Source organism: Vigna unguiculata, chromosome 10 (genome assembly GCF_037176805.1).
Source record: "Vigna unguiculata cultivar grain cowpea cultivar isolate G323 ecotype 2 chromosome 10, ASM3717680v1, whole genome shotgun sequence".
Classification (NCBI taxonomy): Eukaryota; Viridiplantae; Streptophyta; class Magnoliopsida; order Fabales; family Fabaceae; genus Vigna; species Vigna unguiculata.
The window spans coordinates 49,472,546-49,494,462 of NC_140801.1; the positions used below are offsets into that span (position 1 = coordinate 49,472,546).

At 31.6% G+C, this 21,917-nt stretch overlaps 2 protein-coding genes across 2 annotated transcripts; one reads left to right on the forward strand and one right to left on the reverse strand.

Annotated features, from left to right (window-relative positions):
- The first annotated feature begins 3,740 nt into the window (after nucleotides 1-3,740).
- On the forward strand, nucleotides 3,741-8,156 carry LOC114167036 (cytochrome b5-like). Its single transcript, XM_028051947.2, has 4 exons — nucleotides 3,741-3,895; nucleotides 4,088-4,187; nucleotides 7,358-7,424; nucleotides 7,575-8,156. The coding sequence occupies exons 1-4, from the start codon at nucleotides 3,810-3,812 to the stop codon at nucleotides 7,853-7,855; spliced, it is 534 nt and encodes a 177-aa protein (XP_027907748.1). The 5' UTR covers nucleotides 3,741-3,809; the 3' UTR covers nucleotides 7,856-8,156.
- Nucleotides 8,157-15,496: 7,340 nt separating this feature from the next.
- On the reverse strand, nucleotides 15,497-17,796 carry LOC114167002 (cytochrome P450 78A3-like). The gene is made up of 2 exons (XM_028051890.2): nucleotides 16,643-17,796; nucleotides 15,497-16,470 (listed from the first exon to the last, which is right to left on the reverse strand). The coding sequence occupies exons 1-2, from the start codon at nucleotides 17,639-17,641 to the stop codon at nucleotides 15,844-15,846; spliced, it is 1,626 nt and encodes a 541-aa protein (XP_027907691.1). The 5' UTR covers nucleotides 17,642-17,796; the 3' UTR covers nucleotides 15,497-15,843.
- Between the last annotated feature and the right edge of the window lie 4,121 nt (nucleotides 17,797-21,917).

Genomic DNA, 21,917 nt, shown 5'->3' on the forward strand with positions numbered 1-21,917 from the left:
TCGAAATTTGGTCGTATTCAACTAAGTCGGCCACGACCAAAATTCGGCCGAATTCAGTCGAGACAACTCTGGTCAAAATTCGGTCGTGTTGACCTTGACCAAAATTTGGCCAAGTTGGTCCTGGCCTGATTTTGGTCGTATTCGGCAGAGTCGATCGCGACCGAGATTTGGTCTTTTATAGGCGAGTCGGTCCTAACCTAAATTTGGCCAAATTCAGTTGAGTTGGTAATGACCAAAATTTGGTTAAGTCGGCACTTGCCCAAATTTAGCCGTATTCGGTCGACTAAGTCCCGAACGAAATTTGACTATACTCAACTTAGTCGGTTGTGATCGAAAATTGGTCATATTCAGTCAAGTCGGTCCCGACCGACGAATTTTGTGGAGTCAATCCTGACCGAAATTTGACTGATCAGGCCTTGACCCAAATGTGGCCATATTTGGCCAAGTCGGCTTTGGCCAAAATTTGGTCATATTAGGCAAAATTGACTCTGACCAAAATTCAGTCGAATCCAGTCAAGTCAATCTCACCTGAAATTTTTTCGATTCGACCTTAGCCTAAATTTGGTCACGTCGTCTCCGACCAAAATTCGTTCGAAAGTCATCCAAGTTCATCCTATGCTGAAATTTGGCCTCGTTGGCCTCGACAAAAAATCATTCAAATTCTATGGTGTCAGCCCTATCGAAAATTTAATCCACATCCATTTTGGATCCAAATAATGGATGTGGATCCAAATTTGTGTCCATAGGGCTGACACCAAAGAATTTGACAAATTTGGTCGAATACTTCCAAATTTTGTCCAGGACCAACTGAGTCAAATCTTGATCGGGACCAACTTGATAGAATTTGGCCAAATTTTGTATAGGGTCACGCCAACTCAATCAAATACGACTAAATTTGGGCTAGTACGTCTCAACCTTTAGCCTAACCTAACAAAAAATATAAAGTGAAATTTTGGATTGAATATTTTGGATTATCCATTTTGAAAATCTAGATTTCGAGAATGAATATTCAATCCATAAAATATATAAAATGTAGATTAGATTGATATCCAGATCCAATAAAATGGATTTTAAATGGATTAGATTTTTAATAGAATGAATATTAAATGGATTGGATCATAGAAAAAATGGATTGATCATAAAAATTGGATTTTTTTACCCACCCTTAATAAATGATAAGACTATAGTGAAAAAAATGACTAATCCTTCATTCGTACCATAAAATGACAATACATGCTCTCTCTTTTTCGGAAACGTCAAAAAGATGTAACAAGTGGCTGCTAACTTTCTTAATTAGGCGTTTATTAATTATTTTCTTATAGTACTTGAATTTTGAAAAAGGTAAGCACTAATCCAATAAATGCATTAACTTATTTATTCCCAATTTTAGAACACACTTTCCACAAACAACAATACGTTTTATCACCTTAGAAGTTGCTGTGGTATGTTTTATAATTGAATTTATCTAAAAAATTATCAGGTTCATTAACATGTTACCAGTTACACGTTAAATTTGTTACCTTTTGTTTACGATGGCCATAATTAATCCATAAATTAACATTTAATAAATTATAATGACATAAACATAAAACGAAAATAAGTAAAGTGTGAAATAAATATTTATCCCTTCCTTGCATGTGTGGGAATTAAATAGATGGGTTTTTTTTTATTTGTTTATTACTTTATAAGTTTAAGAAAACATCAATTCTTTTTATAATATTACATATATTTATTTTTACTTCATTTTTAATTCTAATTATTTTATATGTCATTTTTTTTATTATGTAAAAATGAAAAAAAAAGATAACATTTTATCTATAATAAAAAAATTATAAAATCCTTTATTTATATCTATTTTTTAGTAATAAAAAATAATTTTTTTATTGCCATAATAAAAAAATGTATATGTATGTATTTCTATTAGTAGTTACATAAACAAATTATAAAAAAATACACGCAAAGCTAATAATGAGTAAATAAGAATGAGAAAAATTGATGTCAATGACAATGAGAGTAGTTTCATAAACAATTAAGTTTGTGGGCAAAATGAGTTACAATATATATAAATTGGTGTAATAAACAATTTAATTTTTTAATTTAAGACTTTAATAAATTTCTGGAGTTATTATTAAAATTAATTGTATTAAATGGTATAATTAAATAGGTCCAAATTCTTATCTCTTCATGCATAAGGGGCCACCAAGTTCGTGTTTTCCACATTTCACCTTCCTAATAAATGTTTCACTCTTCACCTTCTCTATAAACATCAAATATGTTGAATCAAACACTTTCTTCCATATCTGATTCTCGCATTTAAGATTTTGAATTGAATGTGAATTGAGAACATGTGCGAAAAACGCAAATTTCAACGTTTGATTTTAATGATGCAATAAAGCGTGAGAAACAATGTCAACATAAGCTTCATGTGAATCTTTCCTTTCTTTCAAGTTTTTGTTCATATAAGAATTCACAAACACTTTTAAAATAACTTAATTTCATTTTTAAATATTTTATACAAACTTTTAAAGGGTTAAATATGATTTTGGTCTCTTAACTTACAGTGAATTTTAGAATTAGTCCATTTTGAAACTTTGGACCAATTTAGTCATTCATCATTCAAAATACGTGGATTCAGTTCTTCTAATCAAATTTTGTTAAGTTTATTTGACATTTCAAACATGTTTCATAATAGTATTTGACTTAATAATAAAACAAAGCAAAAATGTGTCAAACAGTATAAATAACTCAAATACAATCCTGAACCTGAAATGCGTATGAAATATCAAATAAACCTAATAAAATTTAATTAAAAAGACTAAATTTACGTATTTCGAAAGATAAAAGACTAAATTGGTTCAAAGTTTCGGGATGGACTAATTCCAAAATTTACTTAAAAGATCAAAAATATATTTAATCCACTTTTAAATTAGTCTAGTACATATTTAGTGAATGTAGTTAATTTTTTATACGGTAATTTAAAATTTTTAATATCACATAAGTTACTATCTTTCATTAATTTATATAATAAATTATTGAAAACTGACATTACCTATTATTTTGAATTGGTAATATTTTAGAAGACATTTTGTAATTTTATATTTGTTCATATCAAATATTATGAACAGATGAGTTATTTTTTTGATAAAAGATCATCATGAGTTCCATTCAATATATCCTTTTTCTTTTCTATTGTTAATTAAGGAAGAGAAAAACGATTTTTGTTATCAATTTAATAAGCGTTTTTTATCAATAAATGAAAAGTTTTAATAATAAAATTAAATTAGTAACTTGTAACATTATTTTATAAATTTAATAAAATTAAGTAAATAATTGTTTTTCTTATTGGTAATTTAGAAATGAGGGATTAGTAATTTAGTACCTCTTTTGATCCAATTATTGAATGTTTATTTTTTTTTATGTGGTTGTAATATTCATTAAAAGGAGATAATGTATTTTTTTTGTTAGATTAATGTTAATATTAATATTTTTTCTCTCACGAAAGTACAAATGTACGTACCATTCTACCAAATTATTATCATTAAATAAAAATAAACCACATTAATTTTTTTAATAAATATTAAGATTAATTAAACAAAAAAATATTAAATTGTTATAAATACTACAAACAAAAAACATGTTAAACCTAGAACTGAGTGATTATTTTTAACGAGTGGGGAAGAGAATAATAAATGAGGTTAATATTTAATTAAATAAACAAAACAAAATTTCCTTTCAAAATTGTAGAAAGAAAAGAAGTGTAGTCTTGGGATTTTCAAATGTACAAGTATATAAATAGTCTTTGTCTTTAGATGTTGGATGAGAGAAACAGCATCACTGTTAAAAAGTACACTGTTCGAAGGAAAGACCATCTTCTCCTTTCTATCCTCAGCAGCGTGTAAGAAATTTTCTTCTCTTTTAACTTTTTTCCATCTATGGCTGTGATTTTCTTCCTTTCTCCATTTTTAAGCCTAAGTTATCTGAATTTGTCTTGGATTTTGAGTGTTAAACAAATATTTTCCCCTTCTGTGTGTTGTATTTTATGAATAATACTATGGCAATGGGTTGTACTTGGTTTTTCTGTGGGCAGCGAAGAGGCAGTGATGGGTTCAAGTACCAAAACTTTTACCTTTGAGGAGGTGGCTAAGCATAACCACAAGAAGGATTGTTGGATTATAATCAAAGGAAAGGTCAGTTTTTTGTGATCTGAATTCAGTTTATGTTATCATTTGATTCTAGATCTGTTTTCCTAAGTCGATCTTTTATTTTTCCTTGGATGAATCTGATGTGTTAATAATCTGTGGATGAATGTTGAGGACTTTATCTTACTTTATTTGACTGATCCTGGTAGGGGGAGGGGGGAAGGTCCTAATTTTCCTCTGGCGTGGTTTGGGTTTGAACAAAAGTCATTGATTCAGTCCTTGTATGTATCAAGTTAAAAAAAGTTGTGTATGGAATTTAGATTTTAGAATTTTGATGTAAAAGTAATCAAAATTCTTTCATCAGTTTAATCCATAAGCATGATATGTACAATAGTAATTTATGCATTCCTATAGCAATGAACAGGGATTCTCATACAATGATGCTGAACACCCTATGATAAATGATGATAGCATTTACTGATTAACCAGATTAATATAGCGTACTCATCATGGAAGACCCCAAAATCCCAACATAATGCAAATGGGTTAAGTGTTTATACTAGCTCAGTAATAAAAGAATTCTCCTATGGGCAAATGGCTAAAATGTTTGATTAATTGAGGAGTTGTACTGTGATTGCTGAAATCATGTCAAATTGTGGGAAAATGCTTGACGTGGCTGAAGCTGTGGTAGTGAATGAAGAGTGGTTACCCAGAACCAAAAAATGGTTCTTAAGCATAATTTTGTGGGTTGACATTGCCATCTAGGATGCTAAGAACTTTATTGTTTTTTTTTTCTCTCTCCAGGGTTAAGAACTCTTTTGAAGTTCTTTATGTACCTCATCCCCTTCCCTTTTTCTTTCTCAGCTCTCTTTTCACCTTCTCTTTCTCTGTTATTCAGAGTTCTTGCTGAAGAACAATTCTTCCAACGTGGAGAACTTTTCATCTACTCCAACCACAGTTCTTCTAAGAAAAATTCTTAGATTGAAGAACCCAACAATAGAGATGCTCTTAGGGGGTGCAATTAAAGCTACTGTTCTTGGCTCAAATAGTATAAGCATAAATAACTGGACTAAACCCAATACTGTAAGATTTTTTAATGATGCAAATTCTTTCCTTGTGAAATTCATTGAAAGATGGATAAATCAGAGGGCTCACAATGGGAATATGCTATTTAATGATTTAGAAAGTTCTTTTGGGCATAATTAGAAGACATTTATACGATTAGTAAAATATGGATTGTCTTTGTTTATTTTCTCATTTTGGCTTTTTAGTATCTGCAAAACACAAACTACTATTACTATATTCTTAATTTTGTTGAGGGCAGCAACTGTTGGAATTTGAAGTTCAATTTTATCTCAAACTATTTCTATGATAAAACTGTGTCGCCTTATCAGTCATTGAACATGAAAGAGATAGCATACTCCTGGTTGGTAAGGAGACTATATATCAATGGTTGTCCTGGCGTGACTCGATTCATGAAAGTTTATGAGCCTAATTTTCCTTATTAATATTTAATATTTTATTAAGATATTTTGTATATGAGAGATATTTTGGTGAGTCGGTTATTATATTTGTTACTATTTTGCCTATAAATAAAAGATTAACTCTTAGGGTTGGGGGACTATTTTCTGGCCTCAGTGTGCTCTTTATTTCACATTAAGTCAGAAAGATTCTTAAAATTTTGTCTTTGGTAAAACATATTCAATTTCTTGCCGGAACAGTTATCTTTCTATCCTGGCTGGTGAGTCTTTTCACAAAGTGACGTTGATGTCAATTTTTTTATTAAAGAATAGGATTTTCCTGTTTCAATAAGTGGATGTTAAATGAGTTATTTTTCAAGTGCTCATTACATATTATCATAACACTACCAGAGTTAACAAGCTTCAAAAACTAACATATCATCTCCCATCGGGAAGAACATTTTGCTTTCCAAATTCTAGTTGCTAGAACAAGTTGTTTGTGTGAAGTGTTCCGTTGCATTTCATTAGCCTGTACACCTTTTTTCTCTTTATCGAAAGAACAAATTGTATTTAAGAGAATACAAACTCATTCAGAAAAGGGAAAACAATGAAAGTAGAAATTCTTCAAACAACATTTCCGGCAATGAATCTGAGCCAAAAGAATCCCTTGCTCTCCAGGTCTCCTCCTAGACCACTAATCTTCCAAAGCTTCATGTAAACAGCTTTTTCAGAGTTGCAAAAGGGAACAAACACCTTTCCTCTCTAAGTAAGAACTTTACATGGTATCAGGTATTGATTTCTCCATCAACAAACACCTCTGCGTCCATCACACCCTCCTCAAGCACTCAGAATCTCAGTCTTTCAAAAGTACCTCCACTCCTTCTCATAACCATATCTTATGATTTCTGGTATTGAAAACAATATGTTGCTAAGACTCTTGATTTCAATTTTCAAAGACTCTCTAGAAATCATTGTTCATTCCTGCCCTTTCATAGAGCCTATAATGTTTTCAACCCCATTGAGGGATGCCACACCCACCCCACCACCAGCTCTATCTAATCAGGGTGTCATCAATTCTTCCAAACCCACTTATCAGTAAAAGAAAATAATTCCTTATGTTTCTAATATCACAAATCTAAAGTATTTATACGAATGACAACCTGGTCATTGTTTCAATGTTCTATTCAGACTGTCTTGAATCTTAGAGAAAGATGAACACAATCAGTGATTAGTTAGTTTAGGAAACTTTAGGTACTGGTAATACCATTTATGTTATAAAGTTATATAGATCGTATCATAAACAACATTGAAGAAATAGTTAAATACATTTGCTTTTATACTCACTGTCTGACTATTGAATTGATTAATACACTCTGCACTGCAAAAAGAACACAGTCAGTGGTTAGTTAGTTTAGAAAACTTTAGGTACTGATAATGCCATTGATCTTATAAAGTTATATAGATCCATTTGCTTTTATACTCACTGTCTGACAATTGAATTGATTAATTACAATCTGCACTGCAAAAAGAGCCAACAGAGGGGGGAAACTTTTGTAGATAAATAAGATACTAATTTTAACCTTTATTTCTAGATGTCAAATACACTCCTTGATGGCCCCTGATTTCTTTACTTATCCTTCTTTTTCCTTTTTTAATGACTATAGAAGCTCAAGTAGATGTTCCTTGAGATTTGTTTTTGTGAATAGTAGACTGTATATAGATCAAAACAATTTACCTAACGCACTTCATTTGTGGCAGGCGTATGATGTGACCCCATTTTTGGATGATCATCCAGGAGGTGATGAAGTTTTAGTGACCGCAACAGGTAATTATTTCATCTTGGTCCGATAATGTCATTAACATGCCATCGGAATCTACTTCCTCTGGCCTAGTTTGCTAGAAGAAAGAAAATGAATCAATAAAGAAACAGAGAAAATAATAGACAGGGACTAAGAATGTTTTGGTGTTTACACAGAGAAGGATGCCACCACTGATTTTGAAGATATTGGGCACAGTGATGCAGCAGTTGAGATGATGCAGACATACTTTGTTGGGAATGTTGACACCACCTCTCTTCCAGCAGCACAAGTTCCCAACGAAACTCTACGCCCACCTGCACAAGCACCTGCCTACAACAATCAATCTTCTGGATTTGTGAAGATCTTGCAGTACCTGGTGCCATTGCTGATATTGGGCTTTGCATTTGCTCTGCAGTACTATGGCAAAAAAACCAAGTCCACTGAATCAGAAAATTGAATATGAGCTGTGGCCATAGTTTTAGTGCATCTATTATTCAAAGTCCATATCAAAAGTGTCCTAGTGGTAATAAAGTGGCTGCAGTGTTGTTTCTTTTCCTTTTTCCTTTTTTCTGGGTATCATTCAAAACTATTTGGCTCTCTCAAATATCATGCAGGGATTAATTTTGTTTCCTTGATTTGCTATGGCCTCTTTCTCAGTTATGCTAGTTGCTCATTTGGACTCAATCTATTATCTCATGAATAATATTTTGAAATAGATTTTATCAAACATAGTAATTGGAGTGCAGATTATTGTATTATGTCTTGTGTTCCATGTTTAAATTCTGCAGCCCTTGACTGAATAGTTTAGTTAAAAAGATCGAATCATTTAATTGCAGTAAACACTTGGAAAGTAGAAACAACTATCTTTTTTTGGGAATGCCCTTATGTTGACGATATTATGTGAAAGTTGTGTATCAATAGATAATAAATACATGAGATCATATTAAAAAAAAAAAAACTGTTTAACACTAAAAGGAAATTTATTGTTCTTGGGTTATAATTTCTGTTTAATTGACATATTGAGCTTGCATGAGGGCTTATATATACACATATATCACTATAGTTTTCTTTAACAGCGGCCAAAAGATTTAAAGCTAGAACTTTGTACAAAATCATTAAATTTTTCAGCATCAGATACTGGTCTTAGTAGGTTTTAACAACAGTATATGTACCCTCTACAATTTTTTAGCACCCCTTCTCCTAAATATAGATATGTTGCAGAAAACTTATTACTATAAGTAATTTTCATTATAGCAAAATACAACAACGAACAGAAAAATAAGTTTGACAGCTAATATTCTTCCTCCAACCCAAAGAGAACTTGGTTCGATGAATAAATCTGTTTCATACACCACTCTTTCTTAGTTTTTAACAAAAGAAGACGAAGAAGAAAGGGGTGAAACTTTACATATTTGATAAATCAAAATTAATTTTTGATAATCATGCTGCATCCGTTGTAGACCCGTTATTATTGTTTGAAAAGTGACAATAGAGGTATAGATAGATGGAAGAGTATAAAGTTTAAGATTCGGTCCCCCACTGAGTGAATCCCAATGACAAAATGTGTCATTTAGGTGTAGACATCATTGGACCCATGTTCCTTTGTGAGCTAGAGGGCAATAACCAAACGCAAAATCTTGTTTGTCCCACTTTGTTTGGCCCAAATTTGTGCCAAACGACCCACGAACCATTTTGTCCCGTTTGTTATGTTGTCAATTGCATATTTGAGCTCACTTCTTATTTCAGCTTTCTTTTCCCAACAACGTAATCTACCTTCCTGTTTTTGTTTTTTTATCAGTAAATTTTTTCCTTGCCTTCTTCTTTTTCTATCATGCAAAAGGATAAACTATAAAGTATATGGATGAATATGCCACCAGATTTTTTTTTCGTTAATGAGACAGGAACAGGATAAAGACTCAAGCTTCAACTGGTGTCACTGTCATTCATATTTCATAGGCTTTCGGTAGTATAAGATTTTTTTTTTTTTTCATGTCTTTGGACAAATCTTTACCCGCAAAAAGGGTAGGGTAAATTCTTTATAACTTTTTAGCTACCACTTTTTTTTTATATTGGAAAAAATGGTGTTCGTTTTATGCCCAACCGTTGTTAAATAATTTTGTTAATTTAATCCATATGATGCCAAGTCATACGACCAGCTTTATTATTGAAAATGTTGAAAGTGACACATTTCAAACCATTAAAAACCAATAAATATGTAACAAATGTATTTCATCCTAATGTTTGTTCACATACATTAATTGGTGTTCTTATCAATAATGCCAGTTTGCAAGAGACTGGTAGATAGTGGTTTCTCTAAAATATCATTATTCTTGCTTTAGTAAAAGCAAATATTATATATAAACCCCAAAATTCGTTTTCAATTCAATTAGCCTTACGTAAAAAATATCATCAGCTAGAACTACATATTTATTTATTAGTACCTTTCAGTATTTGTCCTTTTCTCTTTGAGCAACATAGATTTCTATCGAAGAAGAAGTCTAAGAAAACAAACTCTATTTGAGAGTAAAATTCATGTATATTTTCATTCAAATTAAAGGGTACATATACAAAAACTAAACCTGACTTTCATCAACTTTTAAGCTTTTACAGTCTATCATTATAATTGTTTTTTTTTTCTAAAGGATCGCTTCATTTTTGTGAAGTTGAGTATTGTTACAAATATATGATTCTTGCCACAACTCATATGAGAAATTGCAATTAAAGAAAAAAAAAATGCGTTGATGATTCCACTTGTATATAGTAAAAAGAATGAAGATTGTTTTCTCTTTCATCTAGGTTCTTTAGGACAAGGCTTGTCCATAATAGCTCTTTGTGTATCTATTAACAATTTTGATGTCATGTTGCATTTGTCATCAACAAACAATGTTGGATAAAACCCATCAACAAATGTTTCTAATTCATATCACATTCTAACTTCTCAGGTCCTTATTGTCTTTGTTATATCAATCTCTACTCTCTAAGGACTAATATTCTTGGTTGTCTCTCCTACTTACAAATATATAGGATAGAATGTAGAGAGGATGTAACAAAGTTTTCTTACAATTGCATGACTTCACAAAGTGAATAGTACAAAGATTTAAAATTTCCATACAAAAAAATTAAAGCTTAAAGCATTGCATATTTTATAATTCTTGACAAACTATATCTTGATGAGCAGTTGGAAACTTTGTCCTTTATATAACTCTTCAACAATATGATCATTTTTTGCCTAATCTTTAGCAATAATATCCTTTTGTGCTTGATAATAAAGTCACTCATCTTTTACACAAATAAGGCTTAATATAACTTCGTGGGCAAATTTATTTTAGTCCATGAGTAATTTCAAAAATTTGGATTCGACTTTTAATTAGTTTAAAACTACAAACCCACACTTGAATGAGTTGTGAAATATTATGCATATAGTATATGAGATTTAGTTTAAATACTCCATTACTTTTAGATAAAGCGTTCAAAGAGCTCATGGGTATCATAAAAATATATGTTGATGACTTTCTAAGGTGGGAGAATGTTAATCCGTATCCACCTGTTAAGGAATAATTAATGCATGTGGATTTATTATTTTTACATTGAAAGTTAGAATTATTAATTCTATTAATTAAAATAATATAAATGCATATAACTAGTTTTATAAAGACAAAAATATTCTTTAAAATATGTAAATAATAAAAATAAACATTTTTGAAACTCAATTAAATCTCAAATTGATACTTTAATTATTATTCTTTTGTAAATCTTTTAGATGTTTAATACTACTTTTTGTTGATTTTTATGTTAAGTTAAACTTTTTTATGTTTAATTATATTTTAATTTTTAATAACATTAAAACATAGTTATTTTATTATTTAATTATTTTGTAATTTTTATTGGTAAACATTAAATAAAATATTATATAACAACTATACAATACTTATGGATATTCTTGTCTTTTAAATAAAATAAAATTGTATTAATTGTGATTAAGTTAGATTTCATTTAATATCACAATTAATTATGAACTTTTGTACATTTCAAGATGTATTAATTATCCTTAACTTAATCGGTGCTCTAAGTGCCTTTAATGACAATGGTTAGCAAGATCCATTAAGGTAACTCTTGTGGAGCATTTCCTTGAAAATATCAAGAGAGCTTTTCTTATAAGAACGACAAAATAAATGCATTTGAAATCATGTAAATGTGTTTTTGGCATAGGATGTAAGAAATTTCTTGTTTTTATGTCCACTCAATGAGGAGTAAAATATAACCCTAAAAAATGTTATGATATGTTGCCTATAAGATGTGGTAATTTGAAAGGGTCAACACCTCAATAGAGTGCTCGCTTCCCTCTCCATTTTCCTTCCACATTTGGTGGAAAAGGCAAAACTCTTCTTTTAATTTTTAAACTAAAGAGTTTGAAAAGATTTATTCAGAACAAAAATTGTGAAGATGCTTTAAAAGATCAAGTGAGATATTTTTTTTTTTGTACTCTTCATTCCACAAACATGCTTTTAATCCTTAATTTAGTAGTTATAACACCTTGTTTTTAGAAATTAATATTAATTATTACTTGTTTATTTATAAACATATATGAATTTATAATTTCTAAACATAGTTTTCATTGAATCTTTGGAAATGATTTGTGATTATGACTTTTGGTTTTATCTTTTGATTTTAAAAAAATAATAATAATAAATGAAAGACTTCATTTGAGATATTCAGGACGACAGACAAACGAAGAACTTTGTTTGGTAAGCTTTAAAAGACATTTATATGAATATTCATGGGTAATATCTTAAAGATATATCAAATGGGTATTCTTAGTGAATATTCACGGATAATGGATATAGGTATTTCAATTCCTACTTGCAATGGGACATATTTAGTATCATGACATTCGACCAAATATATTAAGATGCTAATAATTATTACCGAAATTTTTTTAGCATTTTTTTTTAAATTTCAAGTGATCAAAATAAAATTATTGGTAACAAAAATATTAATCATACAACAATCGTTTGAAATTTTACTTCAAATATATATATATATATATATATATATATATATATATATATATATATATTTAAATGATTTTATTTAAAAAAAAATTAAAAATAAAATATAAAATTATCTATGAGTATTTAAGGTACCTGCAGATATAAAAAAAAATATCGGATACATTTTTACATATATCCAACAAATAATGAGACATGTTGTTAAACGAATTTTGTTGAACAGGATGGGTAGAAGATAAATATTACTTGCATCAATCCAATCTTGTCATCCCTATATAGATATCAATATTAAAGGAAGTAATCATTTAATATTTAATTATTTAGTATATTTTTTATTTAAAGTTCTTATTAACTTGAGAATATAAAAGAAAAAAACTGATTTTTAAATGAATCTCTATTAAGTTTTTAACAAGAACTTGAAGATCATTCATTCCAAACTCCTAAAACTTTAAAAAAAAAAAAAAAATCGCCCTTTCACATTTTAAAGACGCTATTCTTTCTCTTAGCAATATTCGTTTTATATAATAAGTGTCTTCCTTGGAATGTATATTGTGCTCAATTTTGGTGCATGATTTTAGGATCTTATGTTAAGAATATCAGGATTGTATATGTTTTAAACCACAAAAAAAGCAATACTATGGGACCAGAACTTTGATGTTAATTAGGATTTGGAATTGAATATGTTAAAAGTGTTGAATAGGGGATCTGAACTACAAAAAGTTTTGATGCAAAATGCATTGAACCACCTTTGAAGACAAAGCATTATAGTCCCAACGAAGAGACCGCCACTAACGTAAGATGGCTCGCACGCTGTGATCTCAGGCCATTACACTGTATCCCGCATTCTGAATTCTTCATCTTACAAAGGCAAGAACTTTAGGGCACACAAACATGTGTAAAACCAATAATCAATATTCATTCTCTAAGATTTTGATTTTTAAGCTCAAATATCGAAGTGCTTTTGAGTAAGTTTTCAGCTTAATTGGATTTTGTGTTACATAGGTCAATTGAGTTTTTCAAAATTCTAAAGATCCTTTTTCTATTAGTTAAATATGTTTTTGGTCTTTTAACTTTCAGTAAATTTTGGAATTAGTCTATTTTGAAAGTTTGGACCAATTTAGTCATTCATATTTCGAAATACATGAATTTATTCCTTTTAATCAAATTTTGTTAAGTTTATTTGACATTTCAAGCACATTTCAGAATTTTATTTGAGTTGTTTATATAGTTTAACACATTTTTACTTTAATTTAAGTCAAATACTATTTAATCATTTTTCTATTTCTTGCTTAGCAAAAGAAATGTATTTTAATTAAACCCTTTTACTCTTTTTTTTTTTTAATTTTCTCACACTAATTGTGTGGATATTCAACCCGATTAGACTTACATCATTGCATGATTGATGTCATGCATTTCTAGTTTGTCAACCTTCGAAAACAAAGCCGACTCTTGATACGTATGTGATGTTATTCAATTTCTAAAATTCATTTTAAAAAATAATAGTCATTAGGAAATCCAAAAGGTGCAACTTTTTCTACAATTAGTAAATACCAATCACTAATCATGTTATGTACAAGGAACACTTTTAGTAACTTTACCAAAGGTATTTCAAATCTCCAATAGCGATATGTGTTTTAAGCTAATTCAGCCGAGAGATCTACTTAACAAGAATTATTGCACATAGTATTAAAAGTGAAAAAAAAAAAGAAAAAAACGTGAGAAAAAACCAAAATTAGACAAAATAAAAGCACGAGTATATTTTTCCATGTCCTTCATAGAATTGGAATTGTCAATGCAGTATTCATTTTGTTTCCTAAAAAGTTGGAACAAGATATTCAATGAATTTGTATTCTTATCCAAGACATGTCACTACACTTGGGCCCAATTATGATGATAAACGTGTGAGTTTCGATGAAGTAGCCATAGTTCTTATCCTCAGGGTAGTTCACTACTAGTAAACAAAAAAAAATGTTGATAGTTGTTATCCGAACAAGTTTGTTATATATAATACGTGAATGGTTGTTTCTGAATCGAATTTCGCAACATCGAAGAAGAGACAATTTATAATTTTGCAATGACTAGAAGAAACGAAACGCTAAGTTCTTGAAGAGGAATTTAGAGAAGAAAAAAAGGTTGTGCGAATGGGAAAAGGAATAAAGTTGAGGTTGACAAGAATGGGATAATTGAAGACCAGGGTCAAGTAAATTGGTTTGACTTAAATGGTTATAGCCAACTATATGTACACGAAATTGCCGTATTAATGATTTTTTGAGAGGGTTTTACCGATGATAGCATGATGATAGTAACAATGGGGGCAAAGGCACTTTACGTGAAATGAAATTGAAACTGAGCAAAAGGGGAAAAAAGATTAATAAAAGGCATTGTAATAAATAAAACATTCCCTGTTGTGTATGTGCTAAATTTGAGTAAGATGTACCTCTCTGTGCTGTCAATTACATGTATAGTTGAAGTCTTACTTCTCCCTAGAAAATTGAAGATACAGATCAATGTGGTCCTGTTTTTTATGACAAATGAAAGAGTTTGTGGTGCAAAGCGTCATAGGTGGTAGGAGGTTAGGACAAGTTGAAAACCAGAGTTGCCCCCACCCATAGTAATAATCAACATGTCGTTGTGCATAGGAGTCACAATAAACCTCAGGGAACCATGTACTTGGTTGTAGACTTAGATCAGGCCAAGGTTTTTGTCTCTCACTGCATACTGCCAAATCCCAAATATTTCAAATTTAACTTTCATTCACAACTCCCACATCACCTCTCTACAACTTGCAATTCCACACTCAACCACATTCCATCACGCACTTCTCCCGATTCAATTCCTTAAATAAATTATTATCTACATTCTTTTTTTATTATTATTATTATGTGTCCTCAAATACATATATTTTTTCAATTCAACCACAATTATGATGTAATCACGTGTGCTATCTTGTCTATAGCTAAACTCCCACTGGCATATGTGTACCAGTGTACTATCTATCTATCTATCACATTAGCGTGTGTTATGTGCTACGGATTATGACATGATGATGAATTATTTTATTTACTTCCAGTTTAGTTTTTAACGACACATTATTTAAATGGTAGAGGCCAAACTTAAAAACTTGTATTAATTTTACCAAAATATTTACAATGAAAATAGATATTATCTAATTTTTTATAACCGGACAACTTCAGACTTCACTGTCAACTTAAAAACCAAAAACCAAAAAAAGAAAAAAGAGAAAAACCTGATGACTCAAAGGGCCATGCACTTAACATTTAGTGCCTCCAAAGGGCCATGCACCTCCCACCAACCCCTGCCACATGCAAAACCTTCCTCTCTTTCCCTTTTTTTTTTTTTCTTTTTTTCTCTTCCCATTAAAACAAAGAGTTTCAAGTTAATAACTTAGACAAACTTAAACACTGCTACTATTATTTCAAGGGCTGAGTCCACGCCTGGGACGGACTTTAACGGTGAGGGGGTTGGCCATTTCGCAAGAGAGCCTGAGCACCTCCGTTAGATCAACACCGTTGGCTTCATCAGAGGGTATCCATTGAAACTCGTGCAAGAGACTAGCCACCCAGAAGGTCACGGTACTCAAACCCAGAGTCTTCCCAGGGCAAGTCCTTCTACCCGATCCGAATGGAGCAAGTCTCAGATCCGACCCAAAAACAGAAAACTCGTTCTCCAAACCCACGAACCTCTCCGGCTTAAATTCAAGTGGGTCCACCCATACATCCGGGTCCCGTGCTATGGCCCACATATTAACCATAGCCGTGGTCCCTGCGGGCACATGATGCCCATCAATGGTGGTATCAGTTATGGCCAAACGGGCCCAGGAGAGAAGCGGGCCTGGAGGGTGCAGCCTCAGAACCTCCTTCACCACCGCCGGAAGATAAACGGTCATGGCCACATCATCCTCTGTCAAGGCACGTGACCCACCACCAACCACCGCATCCAGTTCCTCTTGCACCCTCCTTTGCACCTCGGGATGAAGCACCATCCTCGCCAATATCCACTCAATCAAAACCGCCACCGTGTCGGTCCCTCTAAATATCATTTCCTGTCAAAAAAATAAATTAAAAATTAGGAACATGTAATAAAATAGCCTTACATCACCAATTAGACATTTATTTATTTATATATTATTTAGGAACATGCATGCGGCAGTGAGTAATTAAGTTCTCAGGTTAAATTTATATTATTAATTTTGGTAGGAATTAAATTAAACTTACCCAGAGGACAGCAATCATGTCGGAGTGAGACAATTTATCTGGACCTTGGAGAGAGAGCAAAACATGAACGAAATCGCGGTTGGTTTGGGTTATGTCGGCTTCATGGTCGGCGATAATTGAACCAACGAACCGGTTCACTTTGGGGACGAGTTTTGAGCAAGTGAACCGGATTTTCTGGAGGTCAAAGTCTTTGAGAAAAGGGAGGTGGTCGCCCCAATTAAGGGTACCCAATAAATCGTACCCCTGTTCTACCAACTGGGAAAGCTCCTCCATTTCTGCGTTTGCCTCATCCAGCTTATACCTCTGTCCAAACACAGACCACATGATGTTGTTAAGAGAAGCTTTTTTCAGAACCTGGCGAAGCTGAAAGGCACCATGGCGGTTGGCGAAGGAGCGGGTCATTTGAGCCGCGATTTCTGCCCGTTGGAGCTCGGAGGCCTTGATTTGCTTGGGACAGAAGAGGTGCGTGGCGGCTATGCGGCGGAGTGTGCGCCAGTAGACACCGTATGGGGCAAAACCGATGGCACGGTTGAACATGAGACTGTATGCAGATTCCTTGATTGGACGATCAGCAAAGACAGAGCTGGTGAGAATCTCCTTGGCGACATCGGGGTGGCACGTGACTATGGCACGTGTGTCTCCGAGGCTGAAGGCCATGAGCCTGATGGCGTTGCATGCCTTGGCGGCGGTAAAGATACGGTGGTGCGCGAGGGAGATCATGAGGGTGATGCTCCCGATAATAGGGTAGCCTTTGGGACCGGGAATGATTTTGTCAGTATCCGAGGAAAGGTTAAGGTTGTTGGATGAGGTTGAAGTGGGCTTTTTCCAGTAATGGAAGGAGTAGTACTTACCCCAAGCAGGACCACCAGGGTGAGACCAGTAGAAGAAAGTCATGGTGAGCCAGAGAGAGGCCATGATCAAGAGTGACCATGCAATGTTCTCTTGAGTACATTTGGAGGCCAAGGCCAACACCCACAGGTTATCAATGTGCGTTGTCATCGAAGAAGAGTGTATTTTTCAAACAGAGAATTGAAGAAGAAGAAGAAAAGGAGAGGACCGAAGGAAGAAACTTTCTTTCTTCTGAGGTTGGAAAGCGAAGGAAGAGATGAGTATGGGAGATGGTGGTTATCGAATATATAGGGTCACAACACAAGGGAGAGAAACTGTTATACCTCAAATCATAACTGTTATAGTTATAGTTATACTTGTGTTTATGTTTATGATGTTTTTGTTACATGCTAGAAGGCAAATAGATTGCATACATGTACAGGTGAACAATACTAATAAGAATTGATTGATGGACTAATAATGAAAATAAAAAATAAATAATAAATAGTAATAACTTAAATTAAGAAAATTAGGAGTTTGTTTGGAAGGTGTATGATACAGAGGGTGGGGAATGAAAATAATAGGAGAGTTAGTATAGTTGTAGTGTGCAGTGTAGTAGTTTTTTTGGAGGAAATATTTGACGAAATCTCTTTGGAAAAAGTAAGTTACTAGATTGAGTGGGGTGATTAATGCACGCGCCATTGCCGCTTTGGTGTATAGGGTATGATGTACTACCCATTCCCTTTTGCTTTTACCCACTTCTTTCTATTTCTCTTTCCCTTCAACACAAGAATTAGAATATATACTTTCAAAACTTTTACCTTACCTTCTTACTTCTCTTTCAATTATTCTTTTATTGTTCAAATTAAATCATAAAAACTGTTTTTATATATATTTCTCTTATACACTCTTATTCAGATTTTATTTAATCTAGGGTACTAACTTTAATTCATATTTTAAAAAACATTTTTTATAAAAGTATATAAATAATAATCAATGCTTGCTTTATGGGTGGATATTTGATTTCTAAGAAATGAATCATCTATTTCCTCATTATGAGCTAATATTAAATTTTGTAAAGAACACATAAATAGGAAAAGTACAGAGTTTATTTGTTTAGGCTTAGAAGATATGAGAAGAGTCTGATGCGACATCAGACACATACTATTGAGAATTGAACTGAGATGTTCCTTTTAGTTTGATGGTGTGCCAATTTAAAATCACGTGATCTACTTATTGGTTATACGGACTAATTGTATTTAACAATCCAGCAACCATCATGTTCTTTCTATGTCTTTTAATCATTTTACATTATTTTTAATACTAACTAATTATTCATTTAACATCTTTTATTAACTGATAGATAACTAATCTAGTCTTCATAGTTTTACACCATACACACAATAATGTTTAATTGGATAAAAGAATTAAAAGTTAAAATACAACTTCAGTCTTTCTATTTTTTTTTTTTACAAATTTTATATTTTATCTTTTCCTTCAAAATATAGCTAGTTAGTGTTTTATATTTTGAAATTAAAAAAATTAAGTTAATTATCATAATGTATCCTTTTCAATAATAAGATTATTACTTAAATAACAGCTTATTCAATAACAAGCAAATAGTTGAATAAGATCAATATTGTTTTTTTTTTATGGACAAAGATCTTTATATCCTAGTTTAAGCCTTCAATAAATAAATATTTATTTCAGTTTGATGCTACATAAAATGCAATAGAAAAAGAGTATAATTAATATATATTAATTATTTGAAATCAAATCAAACATAAACTTACCATTTACACCTAATTCAAAATTATTTTAAATAACTTTTGTTTTTTTACATTCAAAATCTAAAACATGAATATGAATATGAAACTCTCATCAGAGTAAATTATATGTTAAAAAAAATACGTAAAAAAAAAATGTACGAAATTGAGCATGATCATGTTTCAAATGTGTTAATAAAAGGGACATCCTTCTTGGTTTTTTCATCAAATATGATCCACTAAAATTTGTTTCAACTGCCATTTAACATCTCAACCTAGATTTTCTAAATAGTTTTACTTTTACAAATCACAGTACTGTAATATCTACATTTTTATCCCATTTCATCTAAAATAAAATTTATTTTGCACATGTATGCACCTGAACCTACAAATTAATAAATATAAAAAATAAAATAAATATATTTACTATCTAAAAATATAAAATTATTTTAAAAAATCATAATTATATTTTAGATCTTACTAAGAACATCATGTTCTTTAATAAATACAGTTAGTAAAGATCACACCAAAAATCTATTGGAGATCACAGCAAATTCTCTTAATAATTCTATTAACATTTCTTTTAATAGAATCTTCTATTGTTGAGTTTTATACCTTATTTCAATGAACAAAGTAAGCAAGAATAAAACAATATTAAAAATAAAAATAATTATTTTTTAATAATTAAATTGTATTTTAATATGCTAGGTTTATGTGTACCTTAAAAAAGTTATATATATATATATATATATATATATATATATATATATACCTTTGTGGATGGACAGAAGATCTTAGACAAATCTAAGCATACCCCTTGTCTAAATCATGTTTGATGAGTCTCTTGTAATATATTTTGATAGTGTTTGTAAGTTGCCACTAGATTGGACACACCAATATTTGTCAAAAGTGACCCCAACTATGATTCATCCACCATCCAACACTGCTTCCTCCTCCAACTTGATAGCTACCAAATCACTGTTTACTGTACATATAAAACTATATTTCTTTAATTACTGTATATTGTATATAAATATCAATGTTTTCATTGATAAATACATTTCAACAAATAATTATCACATCCAGATACTTAAAATCAACTTCAGAAGTTGATATTAAAGATCATTATGTGTTGTTTACCAGAACCTTTATTTAATTTTATTTGATTGTCACATGACTTATTATATCTATTATATACAAAGTAAAAGTATTAGGACATTTTAGGTAGAATTATAGGTTTAATATCACAATTTTATAGATATTTTGTTCAATATTTGATAAATCTGATGTACAATACAAAAATAATTGAACAACTCATCTTGTTTGTTTTTACACTTAACAGCTGCATCAAATTTTGTTTAAAAAATCCTACCATTATAAAAGGCATCGAAATAAACAATTTTAAAAGCGCTAAAAACTAAATTGAACCTTTTAGAGATTAAAAAATGAAATTAAAGAAAAGAAATAAGGAAAAAACAGGTAGAGGTCGGTATCAGTCTTAAATGATATATGTTACTATAATTGATATAATATTAGAGTGATAAGAGGAGTGGTAATGAAAAAAAAAAAGTAGACAAAAACGATCTAGGATGAGAGGGGTTGGTTGGGATTGAGATCGATTGAAGAGGTGTTTAATGTTGGTGTGTTGTGTTGTTGAGGGAGGGAGTGTGCATGTCGTGTTGGGTTGGACGGTGAGGGGAAGCGCGTGGGGGAGAGACATCCTGGGACGACAAATTAACGTGGGAGCAGTAAAAAATCAGGTTAGGATGTCTGACACGTGGGGGTCGTGTGGCTTGATACTGTCTGGTGATGCGACTGAGAGAGTGAAAGGGCACATGAGGCCCATCCACTTATGGCTCTCATACATTGCTTTTAGGCAGTGAGTACACAGTATCAGTATCAGTATCTCAGTATGGCCTCTTCCCCCTCCCATTTTTCCATTTCTGATTTCCAATTTTATCATCCAGATCTCCCTCAATCTTAACATTAATTATTTTCTTTGTCCTTTTTTTGATTTCACTGTTAATTAATTGTAATAATAATATATAAGAAATGGTGAAAAAGGTAATAATAATATAGAGAGAAGTACATTAGTACAAGGAGGGCAATGTTGAGATGTACGAGAGTGTCACGCTTTGCTCCCTCACACTGCACTAACCCCTTTTGTGAGTGCGACAAGTCGTTGGGAGTGGGTTTGTTCCCCGATTTGCCCTCCACAACCCATTCTCCGTCTGCCCCACTATCGTCTTTTCCCATCCAGACCACCACACATGGAGCGAAGGATCCGCTGCAAGGCTCGCAGGGAGGGTGGCGTGTAAAGTGAACTTTTAAGAAACTGGGACCCACTCTTTTTGTTTCCACCTCATCAACGTTCCTCCTTTCTCACCTTCTCTCCAACCAATCCCTGTCCATCGATTCCATCCATCCCTTTCATCCCATCATCCCATACAGTCAAAATGTCAAAATTATTTCACTCTCTTCTGTTCAATAAATTCTATTCATACTATGGGTGCTGCTGGACTCATTCTCATGACTAGTCTAATCTCCTAGATATAACAAATCTAATTAAAATAAATTTACATCTTCTTACACACAAAGAATTATATATTTTTTAAAAATTAAATATGTTTTTATCTCATTAAATTTTAAAATTTATCTATTTTAAAATTTTGAACTAATTA

Bases quoted from the DNA above. Each gene is read 5' to 3' on its own strand.
- LOC114167036 (XM_028051947.2), top strand. From the start codon at position 3,810: ATGTTGGATGAGAGAAACAGCATCACTGTTAAAAAGTACACTGTTCGA. The intron at 3,896-4,087 runs GTAAGAAATTTT...TTCTGTGGGCAG, and splicing joins CTTTCTATCCTCAGCAGCGT to CGAAGAGGCAGTGATGGGTT. The intron at 7,425-7,574 runs GTAATTATTTCA...GTGTTTACACAG, and splicing joins AGTTTTAGTGACCGCAACAG to AGAAGGATGCCACCACTGAT.
- LOC114167002 (XM_028051890.2), bottom strand. From the start codon at position 17,641: ATGACAACGCACATTGATAACCTGTGGGTGTTGGCCTTGGCCTCCAAA. The intron at 16,471-16,642 runs GTAAGTTTAATT...TTTTTTTGACAG, and splicing joins ACATGATTGCTGTCCTCTGG to GAAATGATATTTAGAGGGAC.